Source organism: Colobus angolensis, unplaced genomic scaffold, assembly GCF_000951035.1.
Source record: "Colobus angolensis palliatus isolate OR3802 unplaced genomic scaffold, Cang.pa_1.0 Scaffold26, whole genome shotgun sequence".
Taxonomy (NCBI): Eukaryota; Metazoa; Chordata; class Mammalia; order Primates; family Cercopithecidae; genus Colobus; species Colobus angolensis.
Window position 1 is genome coordinate 7578707 of NW_012115821.1, and position 17968 is coordinate 7596674.

At 43.1% G+C, this 17968-nt stretch overlaps 1 protein-coding gene and 1 long non-coding RNA gene across 3 annotated transcripts in view; one reads left to right on the plus strand and one right to left on the minus strand.

The window, feature by feature from the left end:
- LOC105515376 overlaps positions 1-2230 on the minus strand; it is a 29067-nt gene extending 26837 nt beyond the window's left edge. Inside the window, exon 1 of the long non-coding RNA XR_001002314.1 lies at positions 1482-2230. This is a non-coding gene — a long non-coding RNA (uncharacterized LOC105515376). The remainder of the gene's footprint in view (positions 1-1481) is intronic.
- The window catches only part of ADAMTS9 (ADAM metallopeptidase with thrombospondin type 1 motif, 9), a 177550-nt gene that overhangs the window by 125911 nt on the left and 33671 nt on the right, over positions 1-17968 (plus strand). For both annotated transcript variants that reach the window (XM_011947181.1, XM_011947182.1), the window contains 3 exons: positions 1499-1672; positions 12239-12409; positions 16693-16887. In XM_011947181.1, coding sequence (XP_011802571.1) covers positions 1499-1672; positions 12239-12409; positions 16693-16887 — 540 coding nt within the window. The remainder of the gene's footprint in view (positions 1-1498; positions 1673-12238; positions 12410-16692; positions 16888-17968) is intronic.

A 17968-nucleotide genomic window follows, 5' to 3' on the forward strand; every position in this document is an offset into this window, starting at 1 on the left:
TTTATGGGGTAGCTCTACCATGTTACAGTACATTCTTTTCCAGTGTAATCGATAGGAAATATTCATGTAGCTCTAATGAGCATTAAATGGCCATTCTCTGTAGATAGGGTTATCACTTGTGTTCAGGAACCCTCCCATAACACCCAGGACATAATGACTTTAAAAGTCTAGTTTCTTGTGGGTCACATACTCATTCAATCCGATTAATACAGTTGAACCCAAACAATAGTAGCTATGTTGATCCAAAATATTTTCTTCTGTTCAGCTAGCTTTGATGTGAACATATGGTTCTCCTCTCTGGCATAGATTTATCTGAAACAACATGCTTTCCCAAGTTACCTTCTAAATATAATTACCTGTTTTCTTAAAATCTGAAATGGAGAGAAAATTAACATTCAGCAGAATCCATTTGGGTGTGATTCTTGATAGTAAATTTCCATTAATAGCCTCAGAGAAAGTTGAATGATGCTACAGGTTAATTGGAAAATAATTTTTTCAAGTTCGAAAGAGCATGATTCTATTATTTAAGAAGACTTCCTCCTAGGAATATGGCTTTAATGTATGTTAAGCTTGTTTTCTCAACACCAGACCAATAAATGGGGATGGAGCTATCACAAAATTTGGAACTAATTTTTAATAGCTAAGTGTAATAATATGCCATTCTTTCCAAATGTTGCCTTCAGTTTCTGGCTGTCAAAACCTTAATCAAGACAATAATTCTTGGCCCGGCCATAAGTGAGATTATGAAACCCAGCAATGAGGAAACTATTAAAAAATTATTTAGAGGAAAGTTAATTGCAGATTTAATATGGTGTTTTGCAACTTGGTCAACAAAATGTTTCAACTTGATTAACAATATTTTTCAAGGGCTGAAAACATTAAGCCCATCAGCTTTTATTCTTCATATATTCATCTGAGGTTGTAAATAGACACAAATTCTTTAGTGAATTCTGTGGTTAGAAAAATACTCCCTTATCTCCATGAATAGGAACAAGAAAAGGAAGAGATTGGAGAAAATACTTCTACTTATAAGGTCCTAAAATCTTCAGTGCTTTACTCTCCTTGGGTTATATTTTTAATCTGCCAAGAAATTCTTCTTGTACAACACTGTCTCTCCAGTTTTCATGAATCTCAAATCCTCCAGGATAGAAATCATTTCAAGTTTTCATTTCTCATGGCAGCACTATTTCTAGGTTGTGCTAAATGTTTTATAATGATTTCTATCAACCTCTTCAGTCCTTCAAGAATTTCACTAACTTGAGGGATTTCTCCAAACTTGAGCACCTTCCTCACTCTCCAGCATGGATAAGATAAGCAGTGAGTTTCCAAGTTTAAGACATGATCTGGGATCCCTTTCATTGCAAATTAGAAAGCGATGTGATAGCTATGAAAGTCATTGGATTAGGAGTGCATTCCCCTCCTCTGTGACCCTCGACACCCCCCGCCCCCCCAAAAATAAATGAGCCGAAGCTCCCACTTACGTCCTCTGTCTTCTTAGTGCTCTGTGTCCTGTGGCCGAGGCGTACAGCAGAGGCATGTGGGCTGTCAGATCGGAACACATAAAATAGCCAGAGAGATCGAGTGCAACCCGTACACCAGACCGGAGTCGGAACGCGACTGCCAAGGCCCACGGTGTCCCCTCTACACTTGGAGGGCAGAGGAATGGCAAGAAGTAAGTAGAGCCACGAAGGGGTACCTGCCAGGCATTTCACATGTGTGCCCCTTGCTATCATCACATCTGTTCCCTATAAAGCCAGAGGAGTCATCTAGCACGGTTACAATGCTGGCTCTTTCCCAAAAGGTTCAATGTTAGACTCGCGCGTTCGCTCCAACAAGGGTGGGAGAACTTCTTGTTTTTAAGCAATTCCTATGTCTGTCTGCGTTCCTGAGTGTTCCAAGTCTGGCCGCCTCAAAAAAAAAAAAAAAAAAAAAAAAGTAACAGGCCATGGGCCAAATGCATTCAGATATCTTTCACAGAAGGAGGGGGAGATAGAAGGAATATTTTAAATATGTCATTTTTGTCCAGATTTGGTCATTCTGTATTTGTTTAGCCACAGGGCAGACTTTAGGTAGAACCTACTCTGTGTTTTTCCACTTTCTATGACTTCAGCTGTCGGGTAGAAGATGGGCATTCATGTGAAACCTTGATTAATTAGTGAAAGATTTCTAACATTAAAAAAAGAAAAAAGGAATAGTCTCTGAAGAAACTGCTCCGTTGATGGTCCATGCAGAAGTGGACAAGACTTGCTTTTTCCCTGGCTTCAAGTTAATGTTTGGTGAAAGAAAACATTGTGTCCATGGGGAAACGTTCGGCCAGGGAGGTTTTGTAGGAGGTAACCTCTGTTTCCAGAACAGAAGATTAAATTGTAGAAAAGGTGGTGAAGAATTAGAAAGCAAAACCACATCCACTGATGTTTACATAAAAAACAAAATGCATGCTGTTTGAGGTGCAGAGATAATGAAAGATAAGACAGGAAATCCCCCACCACGAAGAGCTTTTCAGAACGCAAAGAAAGGGTATGGTTTGGAGAACAGTTAGACTGTACCCCTGGCACTGTGCTGGGTACTTTTTTTTCATTGCTTCACTTAATCTTTTTAACCACCAGACAAGGTGAGTATTATTATTATCATCATCCCATTTTGCAGGTGAAAAAACTAAGGTTCGGAGAGTCTATGTCATTTGCCCAAGTGTCATATACCTAGCACCTAGCAAGTAGAAGATGCAAGACTTGATGCTAAGTTTGTTCTGTTAAACCAGTATGAAATACTAGAACTGCAGTCTTTAGCCTATTGGGATTCAGCCACCCAGCCCTTCCCCTTCCCTCGTCTCCTCATGGATTACTTCCATTGTTTGCAGTAATTTCTTTTCTTTAGGAAACTCACCCTCTCCATCTACTCAGTCTTTTTGCTGTTTTCCTTCTTTACTTTTATATTCCCACCAGACAGTGGCAGGGAGGAATTCCTAAAGCAGTTACATTTCAGATTTACAGCTCTTGAGCCACATGAGTTATTTGGAACCCTAGAGATCATAAAATTCTACAGACTTGGTTCATATCCCAGCGCTGCCACACATTAGCCAAGGGACTTGGAGCGAGGATTTTTGATTTCTCTGAGCCTTGGATTATCCATCTGTAGAATGGGGATAAAATAACTTTGCAGAGTTGTTCTGAGAAAACTGGAGATAATAGTGTTATCTATTACCAATTATGGTTTGGGGATTGGCAATATCAGATATAGAAGGCAGAGGAGACTCCCTCATCTGTCTCTCTCTCCCCCTCCGTGTGACCTCTTGATTCTCTTTGTTTCAGACCTACCATGGCCTGCTCTCTCCATCTCCCTCTTTGTTTCATGCTAAACTCAACCCTGCTCCGAGCAGCAGAAAGTAAGAGAGTGTTCAGAAATGAATCTAAGCTGACTGCTCGTGCTTTAGCCAGCTTTTGAAAATGCTAGAGACAATCATGAAAATGCACACTCTGTTTACGATTCCTTTTGCATCCCAAAGAACGGAAAAACCTTGCCACATATGCACTGAAGAAATTCTTCTCTGATCATGCAAAATATGCCTAAAATTTACTTCTTTGCATGTGTTGTGCAGATGGGTTTTTTTTTAAACCTTACTCAAATATTGCTGTTAAACTCTGTGGGAGAATACAAGGCTTCAGGAGACAGCCTGGGCTGGGCCTCTATTTAAGAAGCTTACTAGAGGGTTGCCATTCTCACAAAGAGAAAAGACTCTGTGAGTAACAGGAAAAGCAGAGTCTAATAGTCACCCTCCTGGCAACACACTTTCTCTCTGCCTTCACCTAAAGTGGAGAGTCTAAGGAAGGAACACTGGGGTGGTGAAAGTGGATGGAATATCATAGGAGGTATCGTAGGAGAATATCATAGGAGATACATCCCCTATGGTATCCTATAGGAGACCTGTCATTGGCAGAGTGACGCCCAGGGCAGCTGGAGGTGGGGAGAAACCCCACCAAAAGTCTTCATGTTTCCCATATATGCAAGGCCTGCTGACAGCCTGCTCAGAATGTCTCTGCAGAGCAAGACTAAGAGTGAAGGACAGTAACTGGGCAATTACCTTAATTGATCAAATCAGGAAAAGGGTGGCCACGCCTCCTGTTTGCCTGGGGTAGTCCTCATGCAATTATTAATTGTTCCTACTTTTATGATCAAAAGCGCCCTTGTTCAACAGTAAGTTGGGTGGTCACTTGATAAGACAGCACCCTTCAGGCTCCCCTAAATCACAGCCCTCACCTCCTTTCTTGCTCCCACCTCCTCTCACATCCATTCATTCAACTACCATTTTACCTGATATCCCCTGATGCAGGCACAGGTTTCCACTTTTCTCCCACACCTAGTGACGTCTTGACCTGAGGTCAGAGAGTGTGCCACAGGGCAGCCTCTCAGCCCACTGAATGGGATGTGTGGGAGCCCCCCATTATAGGATACCCCTTCTTTCTTAGCAGTCCTTGGTCACCACCTCAGAACTCTTGTTTGCTTGAGTGTGCACTTTGCCTTTTGCTTCCCCTTTTAATAGTCCCCTATGTGAACTACTAAAACCCACCAGTTTGTTGGCAAAGACCTTGTTGGCAAGGTCTTTCATGCTAGGTCTGTGGGATGTGACACCGTCCTCTTTTTGAGAAATAATCCAGGCATCTGCCTAGAGAAGCACAGTTTCTGCACCCTTACCGTGGCATGGTCATCAGCGATGTTCTGTACAACCACACAGGTTGTACACTGCACAACTTTGAGGGGTGCCATTTTTATCGGCTGTAATGTGAGGAGCATCCCCTAGACTTGTATAGTACAATGGCCCTAATACTGATGATAATAAAAATAATAAAGCTTGTTGTTTACTAAGCTACAAACCAGGCACTATGTTGAGTATTTTCACATGAAGTACTTCATTTAGCCCTTTCCATAACTCTCTGATGTAGTATTTATATTTTTATCCTCATTTAATAGGGGCAACTTGGGGCTTAGGTAGGTTAATTTATCAGTGATCATGCATTTAGTAAATAATATGGCTAGAATTGGAAGCCTAGAAGCTTGTCCTCTGACACCTACATACTGATTCATTATCTTCACTAATCCCATGCCAACATACACCTAAAGTGAATTATTTTATTTTCCTCTCAATGACTTGCCAAGCCTCTTACTGGAGAGTTGCTATCCAAGTGTACTCCCTTTACTGGGTTATAATACCTACCCCTTCTAAAAAGGAGATTCTTGATCTAGTTGGCTATCAGACTTTAAGCCATGTCACTGGGTGAGTCTTGATGATGTTGGAGCCCCTCAGTGGACTTTCCCTGTTCATTGTGAGGCCCATTGGTTGTTCAGGGGCAAGGGGCATCAGGATGCCTTCTTGATACCATGAGAGTAGAGCCCAGACTTTCAGATATAGGGCAAAATAATTGGACAAGAGAAAAATGCTCTATCCACACATCCACATCTCATTTTGTTTATACCCTAGAAACAACATGTTGTAAGCAAAATTCTATTCAATGTGTGGCTCTGAAAAGTTGACTCTGAATTTCTAGACTTCACTTAGCTCATCTGCAAAATGGGAATTATATGGCAGACTTAGCTCAAGGGTCACAGTGAGGATTTGGTGAGATGACATGGTTCGACATGGTGACTAGCACATTTTAAGTCTTCCCAAAGTAGACCTCTTTTTAGTACAGTGGCCTTCCGATGGAGGCGTCTGGTGATGACAGCAGTTTGGCTCAGCCTACACCTTATGATATTGGGCTTCTAAATATCACCTGCCAGCTTCAGATGAATAATTTGTCCTCACAGTGGTCAGTTTTAGCCACTTTAGAATTATAATGTTCATGAGGCTATTTGGTAGAAAAAAGTTAAAAAAGACTTTTTAATTCTTTTGAGAATTATTATCACAAAGGATTGACTTGTTAGTAATATCACACTCTGACATATAAATTCACTTAGAGCAGCAGAGGTCCTTCTGATCAAATTTGAATTGTGATTGTATAGGGCAATGCATCTGCAGCATTCAGGAATAGATCTCACAGGTCCTGCACATGTTCTTTTTCTCTTTTATCTGGAATACTCTCTTCCCTTGTAGTACCTCTTCATCATAAGACCACCTTGCTCTGACCTTCACCTCAGTCACCCTTTCTCATCCTTCAGGCCTCAACCTAGGTGTCACTTCCTCTCAGAAGCCTTTGCCAATCACACCACCCCACTAAATCTGAGTTATATGCTCCTCCACTCAGCTCTCACAGCACCCTCAAATTACTGTACTCTGGCAGTTAGCACCCAGAATTTTCATTGCCTGTTTTCCTCATCTATGTTATCAGTTATTTAAGGTCAGGAAGCTTGTTCACCAGAATCTTCTCTATCATTTAGTATAGTACCTACAGCATCAAAGACACCTGTTGAGTGAATGAATCTGCGAATGAATGGAGGAACAAAATAATGGATGGCTGGAAGGAAAGAAGAAAGGAAGGGAGGGAGAAAGGAAGGAGGGAAAGATGGAAGCAAAGAAGGAATGAGGAAGGGAGGGAGGGAGGGAGGGAGGGAGGAAGGAAGGAAGGAAGGAACGAAGGAGGGAGGGAGGGAAGGATAATAACATACAACAGTGCCTGCTAATTGATGGACTTTCATCTTTCACTCTATAGAATAAAGGCATTCTAAAATGACTTTTAGAACATGAAGCAGGCTGGACACAGTGGCTCATGTAATCCCAGCACTTTGGGAGGCCAAGGAGGGAGGATCATTGAGCCCCGGAGTTTGAGACCAGCCTAGGCAACATAGTGAGACTCCATATCTACAAAAAAATAGAAAAAATTAGCCGAGTATGGTGGCATGGACCTGTAGTTTCAGCTACTTGCAAGGCTGAGGTAGGAGGACTGCTTAAGCTCAGAAGGTCAAGGCTGCAGTGAGCTATGATCGGGCCACTGCACTACAGCCTGGGTGACAGAGCAAGACCTTGTCTCAAAAAAATTAAAAATTAAAAAAAAGCACAAACTCTGTTTTTCCTGTAAGAACAGCTGTTTTATTTTTTTGTCACAATGCTACGGACAAGCTGTGGCTCAGATATGTCTGACCGTTGCAGAACTACTCACCTCATTGCTGTTTGGTGCAATATGGGGACTTGGGCCACTCTGATACATACTTGGATTCTGAGGACTTTTAGTAAGATCAGCTGTAGAATGATTCCCAAGTTCATCTCATTAACACAGAAAAGTTAGAAATGAGCAGCAGGTCCTTGGTCAGTTGATTTAAAAGATTTTCCTGAAGTTAACAGTAGGGAATGGCCAGGTTTTGATGTGCGCACAGAGCCAGATACGAACTCTTTATTGCTCATTTTATTAATTTGTTGAACCAACAGTTATCAATCACTTGTGAAGTTCCAGGTATTAGGCATTAGGGATGCTCTAAAAATCTCAAACCACAAAATGCTGTGGTCATTCTCCTCCCCACCTTCACCACCCATGCCATTTCTCACTTCCAGCCACCATACATGCTGAGCCCCTCCTGAGAATGTCCTCTTCCCCTCCTTGCCTGGTGAACTGATGTCCTCCCCCATTCCTCCTGCTCATCGGCTGCTACCTGGGCCCCCCTTTGCAGCATCATGGGAATTGCCCCGTTGTTTTTCCTCTTCTCTCCCTGGTGGCTTCTTACTCAATTACACACTCTGTTATGAAACCCACATCTGCTTACACAACTGCGCAAGGTAGTCCTAGGTGTTAAACCCCAAGGGTCACCAGGTACCCAGCTGAGCTAACACCTGAGACTCCAAGCTGGGAATAGCTGCCACCCTGGGTGTTCTAACAGGGAAAGAGGCAGAGTAGGAAGCCATGGGGGCTGCCTCCCGGGGCCCAGCATAGACCTTGGCTCATTATAAAATACTGATTGAACGAATGAATGACTTTAAAGTTACAAAGTGTCTCCATAGTATTATTTCTGCCTCTTTCTCTCCACTCCACCCCCTAGCAAATATATACTATTTGGGAGCAAAAATGTCTAAATTCTATATACCTGACTTTAAAATGAACTTTGAAGTAAGGACTGCTTTTTTCGTTGTTGCCATTTAAAGCAACGCTAGAGAAATCGATTTGTCATTGCTGCTTCTCATGACATAAAAACCCAGGAACCCTGTGGTTCTGTGAGTTGCCATCCATACACTGTGCAACAATGGTAACCCGGCACTAGAGAAGACAAGGTCTTTCATTCATGGAGAAAATCAACAACCTTAAAGGGTAGAGCCTATGAATATCGAGTGGTTTTCTTCCCCCCATGGTTAGGGAATTGCACCAAAAGATATATTTGAAAGTGTAAAGCAACTTGATTATAACCTTTGAGCAAAGAAAATTTCTACCCGTTGCATTAAATGATCCTTTTTAGACCATCACTCTGTGGCCAACCTACCTGGCTGAATAAAATACCAGCTTCAGGGTTTACTTTAGGTCTTCCTCACCTGCAAATTTGGAAAAGTTCTTTTCCCCCTGTTAATTTCAGCACATTTAAAGGCACATGTAGCTTGCAGAACAATGGGCGAGCTGCCCGATTTAGTCCAGCACTGTGATTATTTTCTTTCTGAATTATAGTGTGTGATGAAATGCAAGGAGGCTGGTGGCGTTGCTCATGCTAGTGATTTTTCTAAAAGTCATACTGAAATTAGAGAAAACCTTTTGGAAATTAAAATGAGGCTATTTGAACTTTCCAACTGTTTTTCAGAACATTCTAGATCATATTCCAGGACAGGGGAAAGAGTCATAAATCCTAGAGGGTTGAGGGGGAAGCCATATTACAAAAAGTTGATAAAACCTGATAGCAAGGGCTTGATTTGTTTTCTGATTACCCAGCCCGCATACCCTAGTTAGGATTTAAGATTCCAGGAGAAAACCCTTGCCATGTGATTTTCAGATCTGCTGTTGACTAATTAGGAAACCCTGGGCAGGTCACTTATTAGTTTAATTTTTAATTTCGTAAAAGTTATATTCAAGGTAAATTTTTCCAGCTCCCTTTTCCACCATTGGCAAAATAGTTTTTATGGTAGTTAACCATTCTTTAAGACTGAGAGAGAAATGCTTAACAAGCATAAAGTATTTGGGAATCATTGTATTTCTGCTCTGAACTGTTACTTATTGACGTAGATTAAAGCCTTGTGGATTAGTGAAAACAAGAGAGGATACTGGAAGATTTAGTCCAGGTTTAGCTGTGCAATAATTAGGATCTTCTCAGAGTCACCTAAGTCCTAATTTTCTAAGGAATTATTTTTTCTATGGGTAGTTAAGTATTTGCATATATCTACACATCACAAATTAACTTTTTCTTTTCTTTTTTTTTTAAACATTCAGTGGCCCTCTATCTCACTTTTTTAATGAAGAAAAAAATGTTATCACTTTGCAGTAGTTCCCAGTATACTCTAGGGGAATAGAAAACCCCAAAACCACTGAGCTAGGGATGAGCTAGGGAACTGGGCTCAGCCGGCCTCCTGCACTAATTTGAAGTGATTCTGCTCCTCCATGCTCACCTCACAGTGGTTTCAAGTTATGTTTATGCTCCAGAAAAATGAGGAGTGACTCCATATTCTAGATATTGAGGTTTACTCCCAAGCAGCAGAAATTTTGAGTTGAGTTTGCAAGTGACAAGGGGCTACCAGGAAATGCCAGTATATCCCTTCTCCTTCCTAAAGGATCAGGATAGCTCACGAAAGACACAGGTCATACTATATGACCCAGCAATTGCATTCCCAGGTATATATACCCAAAAGAATGGAAAATGGGTATTTAAATGTGTACATGAATGTTCATAGTGGCACTATTTACAATAGCCAAATAAGAAACAACCCATATGTCATCAACTGAGGAATGGATAAACAAAGTGTGGTATATCCATACGATAGAATATTATTCAGCCTTAAAAAGGGATGAAGTATTGATACATGCTGCAATATGGAAGAACCCTGAAAACATTAAGGGAGAGAAGTCAGGGAGAGAAGAAGGCCACATATTGGATGATTCCGTATATGTGAAGTACCTAGAATAGGCAAATCTATAGAGACAAAAAGCAGATTGGGGGTCGCTAGGGGCTGCAGGAAGGAAGGAATGGGGAGTGACTGCTTAATGGGCACAGGGCTTCCTTTTGCGGTGATGAAATATTCTGGAACTAGATGGGGTGATGGTTGCACCACATTGCAAATGTACTAAATGCCACTGAATTGTACACCTGTGATAGTTAAAATGGTGAACCTTATATTTTGTGTATTTTATCACCAAAAAAAAAAAAAAAAGGCATGGGGCATATCATATCATAGAAGACATTTCTGAGTGAAGCTGAGTTCCAAACACAAGTGCCTTTGAGGCAAGGCAGGTGCTAAAAGGAAAGGTTGCCCATTAGATGAAAAAGAGAGGTGGGGTCTGTGGTTCTCCATAAAGATACTAAAATTAGACATTTAAAAAGACAGTGTGCTAGCTGGGAGTGATGGTTCACGCCTGTAATCTCAGCACTTTGGGAGGCCAAGGCAGGAGGATCCCTTGAACCCAGGAGTTCAAGACCAACCTGGGCAACGTAGTGAGACTCATCCTACAAAAAATTAAAAAATTAGCTGGGCATGGTGGCTCATGCCTGTAGTCTCAGCTACTTGGGACTAAAATGTGGGAGGATAGGTTGAGCCAGGGAAGTTGAGGCTATAGCAAACTGTGATCACACCACTGCACTCCAATCTGGACAACAGAGGGAGACTTTGTCTCAAAGAAAAAAAAAAAAAAAGAAAGAAAAGAAAAGACAACATTCTAACCACACAACAAAAATCAAAGTTGTTAGATAAGCCCATTGCCAACAAGGTATTCAATCCCTGGCCTAAAAGAAACTGCAGCAGTCTTTGGTACAGTTTTCAGTTAGCTCACTGGGGCTTCCCAGTGTAGTCTAGAGTCTTGAAATGTTGGGGTGACACAGAGGCTTTAGATACAATAGGCTTTCAGTGACCTTTAGCAACACAGGGCACTAAGGATAAACTTCAGGGGTGGGGTTTGCTGTTGGTTAAAGCAAAACAAATAAGAATCTGTGGATGCTATGGAGATTATCCTAGAATGAAACATACCACTTGCTCTGTAATCATCCCTTGACTTATGGGAATAAACATAGCTGTCCCGTCTGCCTCACAAAGAGATGTGTGACCTGGGGCAAGTAACTTAGGCTCTCAAAGTCCCATTTTCTTCACGTGGAAAATGGAATTACAGTAATTGTTAACTCTCGCTACCTATCTTCTTTGTTGTCTGCCTTTGCTACCAACATAGAAGCTCCTCTCTGAAAACAGGGAATGTGCCATTTGTGTGCACTCTTGTTCACCCAGGAGCTGTCACAGGGCCTGACACCTAGTAGGAGCTTAGTGAATATTTGCAGAATAATGTGGGATGAGAGCAGTTCCCCTGGAGAAGAAAAGGCACCTGGGGCGGCAGGAAAGCCCTCTTCAAATAGCTGGAGGAGATTACTTGTGAGAGCTGAAGCTTTCCTTTATGCTTCCCTGGAATAGAAAACTGGGACAAGGGCCTGGAACATACAAAGAGATTTGTTTGGTTCCATGTTATGAAATGAGATGGCTACCTGGGCAGGTACTGATGTCCCTGACCCTGGAGGTATTTAGACACCAGTTTGGTAAACATTTGGCCATAAGTGTTAAAGCAAGTCACTTGTGAGTAGGTGTTCCAAGTAAATAGGATTTAAGGTCCTTTCTAAACTGAGATTGACTCATTTATACTTTCGTTCCTTCCTTTAGACAGCCCGGTGGTGAATGCCAGGAACAGAGTTGTTAGGTAACTGGAGTAAAATGAAGAGTTCTCGGCCAGGCGCGGTGGCTCACACCTGTAATCCCAGCACTTTGGGAGGCCGAGGCAGGCAGATCACGAGGTCAGGAGATTGAGACCATCCTGGCTAACACGGTGAAACCCCGTCTCTACTAAAAATACAAAAAAATTAGCCTGGCGTGGTGGTGGGCACCTGTAGTCCCAGCTACTCGGGAGGATGAGGCAAGAGAATGGCGTGAACCTGGGAGACGGAGCTTGCAGTGAGCCGAGATCACGACACTGCACTCCCAGCCTGGGTGACAGAGTGAGACTTCATCTCAAAAAAAAATAGAGGAGTTCTCTGGCAATCCCTGCCCTCAGGGCTCTTATGATCTTAAAGGCTATGTAGACAGGTAAACACATAGTTACAGTCATAGGATATAAAGAACTATGGTTTATTCTTCCCTTTTGTTTGTCTTTAACAGTGCACCAAAACCTGCGGCGAAGGCTCCAGGTACCGCAAGGTGGTGTGTGTGGATGACAGCAAAAACGAGGTGCATGGTGCACGCTGTGACGTGAGCAAGCGGCCGGCAGACCACGAAAGCTGTAGTTTGCAACCCTGCGAGTATGTCTGGATCACAGGAGAATGGTCAGAGGTACCGTCCTGGGGACTGTAACTGTGGTCGGCTCAGCCATGGCCTAAGAGCAGCAGAGGGATGAGTGCAGGAATGTGGGAGACTTGAGGCTACCTGCCCGATCTGCCACCGTGAACTGTGTGTTTTCTGACAAGTCCTCAGCCTTCCCAAACTGGAATTCCTTGTATGCAAAGTGGGAGAGATGTGTGAGATGGTCTCTGAGTCCCTTCAGGTCACATTCTGTGATTTACCTTGATGTCCTATTGGCATAAAGAAGAAATTATTGCAGGGGCTACAAACTCATAGGATGCTTTGAGGTGCCTGAAGACAGTTAAGTATAAGAAAATATTGTAGTGCCAGGGATACAAAAGGGAGAGGTGGCGACTGTGACAAACTAGCATATGCTGTGTGAAGGGAGCAGAATCTCTTTCACTCCAGCTGTGGCCATGCAGAAATGTGGTCTAGCGTTACCAGACCTGATTTCTCAAAAGAGGCTAAAAATCTGGACTAGTATGTGAGATTTCCTAACTTGAAAATGGGGGCTCAAATTTTTGGTTTTAAAACATTGTAAGGGGCAAACAAACCACTTTCATGAACCAGATGTGTTTTGCCTGTTTAACAAACAGCTTCAGAGGAACAAAATAATTTTCTGTAATACCCAAAGTATCTCAAGTACCATTTTGTTCATATATCCTCCTGCACACGGTGCTTATCTAGACCCTCTTTACTGGTAATAAACCAATAGTAATTATAGCATGATTATATTATTTTCAAACATCATAATATGTTCATGTCTGTATGAGAGATCTATAGCGTTCAAACCAGTTGTCATTTGCACAAAAGTATTTAGAACTTTGAAAGGGAGGCATCTGGACTCACAGTAAAGGTACTGAAAATTGTTAGGTAATATGATTGCTGCCACTGGGTCTCTTCAAAGTTTGACAGGGCAGCAATTTCACATGTTAATGAGATGAATATTTGCATTTAGATGATGTGTGTGTTGGGTGTTGAATTGCTTCCTGCGCTAAAGCTGATCCCAAAGTTTTTTCTAATTCTCTCCCTATCCTTTATTCCTATGAATTTTGTCCTTCGAGGGGGCATTTGGCAGTGTCTGGAGACAGTTTGGTTGTGACAACTGGGGAAAGAGGACCCTACTGGCCACAGTTGGAAGGTGGAGGCCAGGGATAGGGCTAAACATCCTATAGTGCACAGGGCAGCCCTCACAATACAGAATGATCTGGCCCAAATGTCAGTGGTGCTGAGGCTGGGAAACCCTGTTTGACCCCAACCCTACATCTTCCCCAACCCTACATCTTCTCGGTATGCCCTGAATAGTACCGTATGCCCTTAGAGAGTGAAGAGGAGACATGGTTCTGATCTTTAGGAAATTGATTTGCTCTTGGCCAGCCAGGAACATGTGGAATCCAAATGAGTGTTCAGAATAGTTCTTGACATTGGGTTTGAGGCATAGGTTCCAAACCATCCAGATCCCAACGCAGGGGGATCTCACCTTTCACCTGGCCAAGACTGACCTCTTCATCTTATCTCCTGTGTAGTACTTTTGTTATGCTAAAAGAGTTTTGATCTCTTCCTAAGACTTGAGTCAAATTACTCCTATATCTTTAATATAACCGTAACCCCCAAAAGATGAGACAGGGAGAAGATTGAAAAGAAAAAAGGAAGCCTTCCACATTTCTGTAAATTCGCAGGTGTATCATGAATTGAAAAGTCTGCAGATTGATGGGCAACAACTAGAGGGTTGGAAACAGTATTTAGCACAGATACAAGGACCACAGGGAAGGAAACCTGCAACAAGGGGAGAGGGGCCGAAAGGGACTGGCACCAGCTTTCTCTCTAGAAAAGAAGACATACCTTCTCTCTGGGACCTCTATTACCTGGAGACCTCTTTGTGTGTTTCTCTCTGAGCTCTGCTCCACCTGAATTGGAGGAGGCCTGAGCTAGACTGGCAAAGAAGAGCTCTGTCAGTCCTGATTGACACATGCATTTTCTAGTGGGGACTGAAGTGTACAGCTCATGCAGGGAGCTCACAGTCTTACTGTTTTGCTTTGCTGTTATTTTCAATTTAGAAAAGTAATACATGCTCATGTGGAACCAAGCACATACACCAAGGCATGCAGAGTCTACAGTATGAGCTTCTCTCTGAAATGGTTTGAGGAAACCAGCAGCAGTCAACATTTTCACAATGCTGATATCAGCTGGCTGACAGCATCTCTTCTTGCCAGCTTCTTTACAGAGATGTGGAAGCCTCTACATTTAGCCTGACCATATTTGGGGCTCAGTTTCATCAGCAAATGCCTGTCTCCCACTGGGCCCTCCCCTTCACGTAAATAGCCAGGGGACTGCTTTTGCTCCTGGTTTGTAGGGGTCAAGAGTCTCATTCCTTGCCCCTGTCAAACACACAACTTTGTTTAAGTTAGTATGGACTGATGTCAATGCATGCAAGCACTGGGTTAGACACTAAGATTACCCACAGCTTGGACAGAGTTTGTCAGCCATCTGCATGAAACACCCCGGGCTGGCCTTACACTTTCCTGGCCTGTTGTCAACTTGGCCTTCAAACATTTGAACAGCAGCAGCCAAAGAAGGAAGAAATGTACACAGAGCATTTCTATGTCTCAAGCCAACTGGAAGGGAAGGCCCAGGGATGCTCTGCATGCCTCTAGCCAACTTGTTCTCTCCTGCCTCTGGGATTTCTTCAAAGAGAGCCTTTTCCCTGGAAAAGTTGCAGGAGAAGAAAGCCATGTGACTAAAAGCAGGAGGAGACATTAGGGCAGAGCAGACACTGTGGCTTCTAACTGCCCTTGAGAATTGATGAAAGCTGTGATCCCTCACCCCAGAAAAAGCATAACACACCACATGTAGTATACTATTTTGGGGTGTTTATCCCACCCTCACCCAAGAACCTTAAGTCTAGAGAATACCGGTGCTCTACCCCAAGTTTATGAAGCACATTTACAAAAGATGACCAGTTATTTGATGTCGTTGCCTAAAAATATCATCAAATATCATCAGAACTAAATTAATTATAACTTAGTTTTATTTTTTAAATAGAAAACGATAAAAAAAAATTTAACTAAGGAGGTTGAATGTTGGGACACTATAACAATGTGTATTTCTTCTCCATTTCTGTATTGGTTGAGTATGTTTAAATGCCATCGAGTTACGATAGAAGAGTACAGATGAGGGCATGATTTAGAGCAAGAGGTAGATAAGCAGAAAGGTAACATGCCAGTCAACATCTATAGCCTAGCCGGGTGTGGTGGCGCGCACCTGTAATCCCAACTACTTGGGAGGCTGAGGCATGAGAATCACTTGAAGCTGGGAGGCAGAGGTTGCAGTGAGCAGAGAGCATGTCACTGCACTCCAGCCTGGACAACAGAGTGAGATGCAATCTCAAAAAAAAAAACAAAACAAAAAAACTATAGCCAGGGAGAGAGAGGGGAGAAGGAAATTAAATGGAGGGCAGGTAGGAAAGCAAACAGCACCAAGGAGGGAAGGAAAACAGTCCCAGAGTCCCCTTTGGCTCAGTGCTTGGATTTCACACTCAAAATGCCATCTCACGGGTCAGCTGCTGTCTCCTCTTCCCTCCCCATTTGGTGATCATCATAGATTTAGAAAAGAGCAGTTTGGCCCGGGCGCGGTGGCTCAAGCCTGTAATCCCAGCACTTTGGGAGGCCAAGACGGGCGGATCACGAGGTCAGGAGATCGAGACCATCCTGGCTAACACGGTGAAACCCCGTCTCTACTAAAAATACAAAAACTAGCTGGGCGAGGTGGCGGGCGCCTGTAGTCCCAGCTACTCAGGAGGCTGAGGCAGGAGAATGGTGTAAATCCGGGAGGCGGAGCTTGCAGTGAGCTGAGATCCGGCCACTGCACTCCAGCCCGGGCGACAAGACTCCGCCTCAAAAAAAAAAAAAAAAAAAGAAAAGAGCAGTTTGCCAACCTGTGCAGTTGGGCTGAAGACGCAAACCGAATGAATGACAGCTGGAGCACCTCCCCCTCCTCCTCCCCTCAAAACCTCTAGAAGGGGCTTGAGGGATCCCCACCTGCAGTAGAGGCTGAGAAGATGCTGGTGGAAGCACCAGATCCCCGAGGCACCCTGTGGGGTTGCCTGTCTCCTGTGTGCTCAGGGCCTGCCTCTTGAAATGAATAAATAAGCTAATGAAGTGGGAGCTTTCTGCAGCATAGTCACACGGTCAGCGCTCAGTGTGGAGGTCAGGGGCCTATTGTAGGCTGCCCCCAGGAACTGCTCGAACCTCTCCTCTCAACCCCTGTCTTTGCAGTGCTCAGTGACCTGTGGAAAAGGCTACAAACAAAGGCTTGTCTCATGCAGCGAGATTTACACCGGGAAGGAGAATTATGAATACAGCTACCAAACCACCGTCAACTGCCCGGGCACGCAGCCCCCCAGTGTTCACCCCTGTTACCTGAGGGAGTGCCCTGTCTCGGCCACCTGGAGAGTTGGCAACTGGGGGAGTGTAAGTAGAAGACTAAGCGCTCAAATCTGAAAACCCTTGGATCTCAACCCCGTATTAAACATGTCCTGCCTAACCCACTCTCCTTAGTAATTCTACTTCCGGGAGAGACCCTGGAGTTAGCAACTTGAAATGGGCTGACAGGGATCAAAGGGACTTCTTTCTATTTACTGAGGTGGCTTGGTGCTTAGAACATGGGCTCTGAAGCCAGACAGTCTGGATCTGAACCCTGGTTCTGCCACTTCCCAGGTGAACAACCTTGGGCAAGTTGCATAACTTTTGTGTCTCAGTTTTCTCATCTGCAAAACTGGTAGTTGTGAAGATGAAATGAGTTTACACAGGTTGAGCATCCCTAGTCCAGAAATCCAAAATGCTATAAAATCCAAATGTTTTTTAGTGCCGATATGACACTGTAATGAAATGCTCCTTGGAGCATCTTGAGTTTCAGATGTTCAGATTAGGGATATCCAACTAGTAATACAGCAAATATTCCAAAATCTGAAGAAAAAAAAAAAAAATCTGAAATGCAAAATACTTCTGGTCCCCAGCACTTCCAGTAGGCCTGTATATATAAAGCACTTAGGTTATAATGGCAAATATTTTGTGTATATTTTACTGCAAATTTTTTTTTTAAATGCACTTAAAATCTGATACTCATAAGAGTTACAGAAGGAGTAGTTATTGTTGCTTATGTTGTTAAGAAGTCTGTATGTTCTAGTGCTTCTATGTAAGAAATACTTCATTGCATTGAGGTACAACAAGGCAGAATATTTTAAATTGGGACTGCCCTGGAAGACTGTCACAGCCCCCCTGGCTCTGGACCAGGCAACTCTTAGTCTGGAAAAGTGGTCAGGCAGCCTGGCACGGTAGCTCACAACTGTAATCCCAGCACTTCGAGAGGCCAAGGTGGATGGACCATGAGGCCAGCAGATCGAGACCAGCCTAGCCATCATGGTGAAATCCTGTCTCTACTTAAAATACAAAATATTTTAAATTATTATTATACTTCAAGTTCTAGGGTACATGTGCACAACGTGCAGGTTTGTTACATATGTATACATGTGCCATGTTGGTGTGCTGTACC